This window comes from Cynoglossus semilaevis, chromosome 1, assembly GCF_000523025.1.
Source record: "Cynoglossus semilaevis isolate Cse_v1.0 chromosome 1, Cse_v1.0, whole genome shotgun sequence".
In the NCBI taxonomy this organism is placed as follows: domain Eukaryota; kingdom Metazoa; phylum Chordata; class Actinopteri; order Pleuronectiformes; family Cynoglossidae; genus Cynoglossus; species Cynoglossus semilaevis.
Window position 1 is genome coordinate 4052346 of NC_024307.1, and position 9506 is coordinate 4061851.

Sequence of the window (9506 nt, forward strand, 5' to 3'; positions counted from 1 at the left end):
TTTTTATGTTTTACCCTGAAAGATCCTGGCCCTCAAATACAGTGGGCTGAAATCTGTGGTGTAAATACACAACCATTTATGTCGGCATACGTGTTTTAATTTGATAATTAGTGAGGTAAACAGGACATCGCAATCAACTTCTTTGAAAAAAACAACAACAAAAAAAAAACTCTAGTGAGGATCTAACACAGGATCCGATGAATAAATCCGGGCTTTGTTTAGTGGAATGCTGAAGCCTAATGAAAAATGGCACGAACGCAAAGGTTACTATACAAAAATTATACAAAATGCACAGATCAGTGAGAAAAAAAGAGACTCTTTTATTGCTCTCTTTTTTTAACCTTGTGTAAAGGGTTGAGGCTCTGTAATGGTTTGGGGCTGAATTTGAGCCAGCTGCTATAATATTTCATCAATGTCAACATTTGTGTCGTCAAAAACCACACACGCCCTTTTTAAAAATATGTCTCCGGATCATTTTTCCTGCGTAGCCTGAGACTCCTTCAAGGACAAATGTTGCTTGAACGAAAAAAAAAAAACTTCCAATTGAAACACAAAAACCTCCTGAGGTTCAAAACATACATACGCTCTGAAATATCAGAGGACATAGAGGAAAAGGGAGTTCATCGAATAAACTGTTTTAGCTATTGAGTTTGGAAATCAAAGGACAAGAAGTTGATGGTGAAGCCTATGGTGATGTGTTGTTTGGAGACAGTGACAGTGTCTGACAGACAGGTGGAGCTGGAGGCGACAAAACTTAAGAGGTGCTGATACTGCTGGTGTATTTAACACTGACATGTGAGGCCTAACCTCTCCTAGTGTTATGAATAAGAACGTACTACCTTCTCAAAGGCTTCGATCCCGATCATGACTTGGGATGTAGCGATGCATCATAAATCGGTAAAAAATCAATACAATTCACGCGTCAAGACCGTAGGCGAGTAGGCTATGTTATCACAAAAACTCACTGGTCATACTGTGGCACAACACACAACCTAAAAATGTTGGTTGTGATCCACTATTAAACCAAGTGGTCAGGTAGGCTAAGTGACATTCAGGTGCTGAAACAGAACGTGGGATGAATTTGTTCCACAGAGACCATCAGTGTTGTACAGCAGTGGTTCTCAAACTGTTGTACGCGAGCGCTCTCTAGTGGTAGGTGGGGAAAATTCAGATTTTCACATTTACATTTTCAATTGAATAAATCTGAAACGGACCATGCACAATTAATACAACATTTAAACATAAACATTTATAAACATTTCTCCTGTGGTGGAAGCTAGCAGTGAAGGCCTACGCTGCTGTATTCTAATGTTGGTCATCATGGTGGTACTCAGAGAGGTCAAGGTTTTCTCAGGTGGTACAGAGGATAAAAAGTTGGAGAACCACTGTGCTACAGTGTTCCTGTAAAGAAAGGAACTCTTTCCAGTTCCTCTTTGTTTACATTCTGTTGTTGTTTCATATACTGACAGTTAACCAGGCCAATCAGACCAGACCAGTTTGACTTTGAATCAGAATGGATCAATGGTGACGTGCAGTGTTTCAAGACAGAAATGTGATTTTTTTTTTTTCAGTTCTGTTATTGAAGAGAACAGTTTTAGTTGACAAAAAATCCTGGGTTGAGTGAATCGCTACATCCCCGACCATGACCAGACTGAACTGAGGTAAATATTAAACCAGAAATGCTGCTGTTGTAGTGGTGGAAAACTAAATTAATAAATTAAGCCGTACATTTTTGTGAATGCAAAAACTTGTATGTATAAGACATGCTTCATATTAGCACTGGTCATAAAGCTCCTCCCTCCATTACACATTTAGACTCTGTGACATGTTTACCATAGTCATCACCTGCCTGTAGTCCTGCCGTCTGCAGTGCCACATCCAGGCTACTTGGGCGCAGAGAGCGTCTCTTTGTCCAGTACTTCTCTCTTGGCTATTCTCTGAGCGACGCCGTACGGAACATGACATGCAACTGTGCCCAGTTCTGCGGCCCCCTCCACATGGAACATCTGGTCATCAAAGAAGATGTGCGGCCTAATCTTCTCCAGCATCGGGCCTTTGGGCGCTCCAGCCAGAAACAAGGCCTCGTCGATCTCCAGGCCCCAGGAGCGCAGGGTTCTCAGGGCTCTGGTTCCGGAGCTGGCTGCGCTGCGGGCCGTCACCAGGTAGGTTCTGATGGGGCAGTTCATACGCTGACCTTTACCGTAAAACTTCTTCTGCAGTTTGCCCAGTGCCTCCAGGAAGCCCTTCAGCGGCCCCTACAGGGAAGAAGAAGAAAAGATGAGAGCAGCAGTAGGTTTGACACATGAAAACAACAAAGTAAAAAAACTATATATATAAAAGTAAAAATATAACTGACTGCGAGAGGAACATTTTAAGTGGCATTCCTAAAATAAAACAAGACGTTAATCAATAAAGGGTAAAAAATAGCTCCAAAAATGTTGTCAAAAAAAACAACAAAGGTTAGCAAAACAAATAACAAATCAATTATTATTATTTATTACTGTTAATTTGTATTACAAAACAAATAACAAATCAATTATTATTTATTATTGTTAATTTGTTATTAATAATAATTATAATAAAATAATAATAATAAGTTAACATCCTAGCAAAAAAATTACAGTACAAAATGAGAGCTAAAAAAGGTTGGTACTAATATTTATCCCAAAAAAAAAATGTTTGAAAATGAGTGAGAAAAATTAGATAAAAGACACCAGTCCAAGTCTTGCTGGAATAAAAAAAGGTAAACCTTTGACAAATTGACCCACATGACTATTGGGTTTTTTATGGTGCTGCTGCAGTCTTAATTTCCCCAAAGGGAACTCCCAAAGGATTCATAAAGTTCTACCTTAAAGGCAGCAACAGATAGAAAAATCGTTGCTAGAATTAGCCAATAGCAGTTAGCTTAAAAAAGCTTCAAGAAAATACTGAATACATTGAAAACAGTTCAGCGATAGCTTTAAGTTAATCAAATTATTGTCAATTAACAAAAGCTGAAATAGCCCTTTAAATAACTAAAATTTAATTATAGCTTTATTTTAGAGCAGAATGAACAAAAAAATATAAACTCAATTTTTACACTTGGTCCTGGCATTGGACCAAATAAATAAAATCTCCACAAAATTCCTACATATCAATCGATCCAGAACAATTCAGTCATCATCTCCATGAGCTGGAAGATGATGTCAGTGAGTGTGTGGCCTACATGGTCCAGCAGTTTGTTCTCATGGGCCTTCTCGTGCTCAAAGAACTTCTCCAGACCGTGGGCCTTGTAGATGCGTTCGGACTCATCGGAGAAGAGCACGGCGTCGCCATCAAAAGCCACGCGCAGCTGCGTCTCCGACACTTCCGTCATCTTCCCTGGAGTGAACATAGTAGCTGCTGCTATACCTGGTTCATACACAGAGGGACGGGTGTTGAAGGTCAGATGTTTTGTCCGTTTTGTCACACAAGACAATAACCACGTTGGGAATTTAAGGAAATGAACATTAGCTGTCAATGGTGATTGTTTTAAGACAGCCAACCCCTGGGTCAGGGGCCAGTGCAGGGCCCTGGATAATTTGGTATAGGGTCTGACTGCTCCTCTTTTCAGCTTTCGACGCACTAGAAAAAAAAAAAAAACACTACAAACTGCCATCCCATTTCTAACGTCTTGTTCTACTGACCTTCCTCTAAAGCTTCTCGAACCTTCCCTGAGTCAGCAGACAGGTACAGGTTGGTGTGGTAGGCCTTCAAGTAGCCGATTGGACTGTTGCCCCCCGTCATGCAGAAACGCTCGATGAACAATCCTGCAACAAAATGGTTTCAGATTACCATACAGGTACTGTAGTATTCTAGTTTGGTACAAAAACAGAGTTTGTTTACAGTTAAAGAAATTTAAAGTTTCAGTATTAGCTTAATTAAGTAATGTTATAGCTTCATATAGTGCTGCACCACCTTGTGGGCCTCTGTATTTTTATAAACCTAGTGCTCTATTAGCTGGTGATATGTAACCAGGTATTAGTCAAAGCTAATATTTTCTGCTAGCTGGTACTTAATTTTTTTCCCCACAGTTTTTGCTGCAATCATAGTTTATTTATATATAAATTTTATACTATGTATTTTGTTCATTTATGCCCAAATTATTGGGCATAAATTATATATTATATATGTTACATATATTTTTTTTATTTAGTATATATATTTCTTACAATAAAATTTTGTTGTTTTGAATTTACATTTGTTATCTGAGGGAGTGGGGCGGGGCTCAACTTCAATTTCCAATTTTTGGGCCAATATTCAGTCATCAACAAATATATCTTTTGTATTTTAATTTATGCAGCTTTTACTTTACTTTACGGTTAATTTGTAGCAATATTTCTGCTAATTCTTTAGCATTTGTACAGCCAGCTGTTTTAATCAACACTTTAGCCACAGTTTTATTTTATATTTTAAGGTGGCACTTAAGGTGGTATAATTTTGGTATTATGTGAATCTTTTGTGCTATTTTCTCGGCTTACTGTGGTGACTGTTTTGTTTGTTTTTTTGCTATTCGTGCTGAACTTGAACTATATATACATTTTTGTTTCCGTTATCTCTTGGCTAACTAGCTTTCTAATTGCTATTTTAGAAAGATTAATATTATTATTTGCCTAATTTTAACTTTTAATTAAGTTTTTTTCGGTAAATTTGTTTCCCACCTTCTTCCAATCCCTTGGGTTTCGAACATTTATGATGCGTGGGAAATGCACAACCAGCGTGAACTTGGCAGCGTGCGTTAAACCTCAGGGACGAGAAGAACAGCGTTTTGTTTTAGAGTGAAGTGAAAATCTGTCTGAACAGAGAGCTTGTCAACGAACACAAAACAGCTCCAGTAGATCAGGAGCAAAAACGTCTTTGCTTCTTCTGTATTTGACTGTCCGTCTGTTCTGTCCGTCTTTTTTTTATACAGTGTTGACCACAGATAATGTCTGTGAATATCTGACCTTAGGAGGGGAAACTGGGTCATAATGTGACCCAAAGTGTGGGAATGAAGAGCACTGGAGGAAAGAAGCTCTAAAGGTCCAGCACACTCTGTTTTTTCACATCCACTTGTTCAACTGCATTTTTAACTGGATGATATTTATGGTCAAAATCCACCGAAAAAAAAAACAGGTGCAGTTTCCAGTGTTCTACGTGCATTTGCTGTTTCCTCATTACTATTTTAGTTAACGGCACAGTTATCGATCGCAGAACCCGCTAAAAGCTTGTAGTCCACCAGTGGAATTGTGCATGTTCTCTCCATGTGTGCATGAGTTTTCTCCAGATGCTCTCTATTTGATAATTAATAATGAATAAGTGAGTCCACTGTTCGTAGCACAACGGGGAAATTTACAGTGTGTAATCGATACGAGCTGCCACACGGGAGGCGCCGTTAGCGATTGCTCTGGGAATCGACCCCAGAACTTACTGCTCTCTACTTGCAAGGCAGGCATGCTAAATACTACACTATAAAAACCGCATTCTGGACCGCCCAGGCTAGCAGAGGATTTTTCTCCTATTGTGTCCCTATGACAGTGTGGACATCAGTCAAAGGTCCAGAATTCTGTCCTCACCCCACAGATGCTGGAAGAATTCCAGTGTAAGACGAAGATAATGTGTTTTATAAATAAATAAACAAATGTATTTACATATATACATATATAAATATATGTATATACATATATTTATATATGTATATATGTGTACATACGTATATACATATATACATATGTATATATGTATATACGTACTGTATAGACGTATATAAATATATGTATATACATATATTTATAAATATATGTGTATATATACACATACACATATATGAAATGTGTTTTATAAATAAATAAACAAATGTATTTACATATATACATACATATACACACATATATATACATATATAGTATTTAAATCAGACAATAAGACATTTCCAGTTTGAGCAAAAACACCAATTTAATGATTGGGCTCTAAAGCGTCGACCCAACATTCAGTACTGACTGAGTGACTGAGACAAACTCACTGTGGTGGTTTATTGTATTGATGAGTCTCAGGCCAACATATGCGTGGTTGTTGGTCATGAGCACAACGTCAAAGAGCTCGTCGCTCTCAGGGTACAACTCCCTCAGTCGGGTGTTTACAGCCTCCAGGGCCTACAGGAAATAACCAAAACAAACACACACACAAAAAAAAAACAGAAGTCAATTAATTCAAATACTTCAAGGATCTCAAGGATTCAAAGGAAACATCTCAAACATGAAATGGAACAATTCAAGGACAGTGGTGTGAATAAATAAACTAGCAAATTAGACTAAAAACTAGCTATGAAAAAGCAAAACAAAAAAACAATTAAAAACATAAACAAAAATAAAACAGTCGTGCAGGGAGAACGTGCACGTGACGTGCAGTGTCCAGAACATGTCCAGGTTGCCTGTGTGGAGGCAAATTGCTTACAGGTTACCAATTGCACGTGTAAATGTACCGTAAAACAGATTAGCATTTTCCAGGGGTTGAGGTTGAATACAGTTGGAGTGCGCTGACGTTTTAATCCGCATTAGTCACCGACCGCCTACGAGTCACGAAGCTGCACAACACTGTTGTTTACAAATCACGAATCACTTGATTGGATGTGTATACGTATACTAAATGTGTGGGTGGGTGGGTGAAAAGGGGTGGCGGTGGGGGGGCTCTAACCTTGACAAAGGAGAAGGCAGGTCCAGGGCTAAAAGGCTCCGTTTCATGCTCCACCTGATATTTAACGTAGTCTTCCATGCCCTGCTGCTCGTAGATCTGCTGCTCCCTCTCCATGTTGAAAAGGACTCGAGCCGACACGGCAATAGTGATGGCGCTCTCCGGTTTGGGCTGAAGGAGGAGACATGAGAAGTTAAAAGTCCCGAATGTGAAGTCGGTCCTGGTCTCCGTGCTGTACATCATTGCTCTGAGAAATCATTTTTGCTGTTTTCACTCACAGCCTGAGAGCAGTGAGTGGGTGACATGAAACACTGTCCCCTGTCAGACTCTGATAAAACAGCCTCACACACTGAACGTCTGACACCTGTTAACGCTCTGGAGACTGGGACAACATGCAGCAGCCTGTGGACGGTCAAGCTTTTATTTTAGCGATATAAAATATTAACGATTGCCTTGATATATTTATATATATATTTATATATATAAATATACTGAATATATATATATATATATATATATATATATATATATATATATATATGACTGTATATACTGTATATGTACAGTGGGACTTAAAGATACGAGTTTAATCCGTTCCACAACAGCACCCATATGTTGATCCACTCAGATCTCAATGACATTTTCCCCATTAAAAACAGCTAAAAACCAATTAATTCGTACCAGCCCCCCAGAAATATACTAATATACTAATAATTAATTTAATTAAAACATTTAAAAAATATATAAATATACATATAGTCATATGAATTTAGATTTTTTTTTTTTTTAAATCGCATGTCAAGGCATAAGAAGTAGGCTGCGTCACGTTCAAAACGTCACTGGTCATCTAGTACAGTAGGGGGCAGTATGCGCCTTAAAATTGTGGTTGTAACCCTCTATTAAATCAAAACATCAGGTCCCTACATAGCCTAAGTCATGGTTTCTGACAGACTGGGTCGCCATTCTCAGATGGGTCACAAGAGATTTTTTGGGTGGGGGGTCGTCCCGCATCACGTTTCCCAGGAATTTACGAATAATGACTATTGACTTTGGTCACGAAGGTTTGTGACTTTTAAAATATGGGTCCCCAGAAAAAAAGTTGGGAACACTGGCCTAAGTGACATTCAGGTGTTGAAACAGAACGTGGGAAGAACTTGTTCCACAGAAACCAATGGTGTTTTAAAGGATCATTGGATTTGGTCAGAATTTTAAAAAAAAAAAATCAATTTATTTGAAGAATAAAGGGCCTATCCTTAATGACTAAATGACTGCAGCACTCAGTAATAAAAAATAAAAAAAAAAGACTGAACTAATAATTTTCCAATCGTCTCCTTTCTTAAACTCTTTGCTCTGTCACATTTCCCTCAGGGGTTCTTATAACTTCCTGCCCGCCACTGTATCCTTTCCTGCCAGAGTCTGTTGTTGTTTCCTTTTGTATTTCTGTAATTTGAACTAACTACTCCATGTCAGGAATATAAATGACGACATCAACACACAGTTCTCACACAGTCGCTGAAATCAGACTCCTGTCATTGTACTATAGTCAGCTCTGCTTCCAGCCTTACCCTGTGTCTGCTCCATGTCAACTTGAGGAATGTATTTTTATTGATCTGAAGGCGTCAGCTGACACAGTAGTTATTGATAATCTCAAAATTATTCCATTTTTTTTTCAGCTCTCCTCTGTCATCTGTCAGTCATCGTTGGACTGTCGTCTTCAGAGTGGCAGCTTCATGTAGTGAAAATGTGTGTATGTGTGTGTTAGATCAGAGCATCATAATTTAGTGCTGGGTTAATTAATTAAGTTTTATGATACATTTTTGCTGCCAACAACCCTTAAAATTTGTGGAAAAAAAAAAACAACTCTTGCATTCTTGAGTCGTATAAAAATAAAGGAGAACACCTGTATATGACGCTGCTGCATCAGGACAGAAACTGCAGTCGTACTCACCGGCTTGGGTTTCCTGGAAGGGACGCACGGCTTCAAAACCTTCCCGGCGTTTTCCCAGGGGGGTCCACTGCTGCTGGTGTTCCTGGTCAAATCCTGTCCACCGCCGGCCAGAAACTGACCGTCGTTCAGACTCATCTTAACTCTTTCAGACACTTCTCTGTCCCTTTAGACCACGCCGTCTCCCCTGATGCTCTGCCTGCCTCTCTCTACGCATTCACCGTCTGGATCCAGCTCTGGTGCACGCAGCAGCAGCAGCTGAACTGAGCTGAGATGAGCTGAGATGATGAGATAATCTGACCGCTGCAGCAGGGATACACAGCCTTCCTTGAATAAACAGAAATGTATAAAAGGTAAAGCAGGATGGTGGAGAGGTATTTAGGGAAGTACTCGACTCCAGTGGCTGCTCATTACCTCTGCCATCACTTGAATTGCTGTGCGGTACGTTCAGTTCCTCCGTGTTGTGTGTGTGTGTATGTGTGTGTGTGATGGGAGCGAGAGGGAGCACACGCCTCCCTCCCTCTCTCTCTCTCTCTCTCTCTCCCTCTCTCACACACTATTGACTCCGAGCCATGTTCCATCCTGCCCCTTTCTTAACCTTTTCATATATTATTGCTGACAAAAGCTTCAGATTTAGTTTTATTTCACATGCTGTTGCCATAAATATTGACCCTTTAATGCAGTGGTTCTCTATTACTTTCTGTCCTCCCCCCCTCCCCCCGAGCCCCTCCCCCTTGGGTACAGTAATGTTTCCACGCACCCCCGCTGATCTTGATAGCATGTATATTTTTTATCTGTACAAACCACTGTATGAGTTGCTGCCACCTAGTGACTGGAGGCTTGTTTTCATTTTAGCATTACAACAGGGGGAACA

At 39.5% G+C, this 9506-nt stretch overlaps 1 protein-coding gene across 1 annotated transcript; it reads right to left on the minus strand.

The window, feature by feature from the left end:
• Positions 1-1535: 1535 nt before the first annotated feature.
• LOC103391501 (cytosolic 5'-nucleotidase 1A-like) lies at positions 1536-9350 on the minus strand. The gene is made up of 7 exons (XM_008327821.3): positions 9047-9350; positions 8636-8959; positions 6691-6858; positions 6020-6149; positions 3666-3788; positions 3206-3390; positions 1536-2255 (listed from the first exon to the last, which is right to left on the minus strand). Exons 2-7 carry the CDS (start codon positions 8768-8770, stop codon positions 1884-1886), a joined length of 1113 nt encoding a protein of 370 aa, XP_008326043.1. The 5' UTR covers positions 8771-8959; positions 9047-9350; the 3' UTR covers positions 1536-1883.
• Positions 9351-9506: the final 156 nt, after the last annotated feature.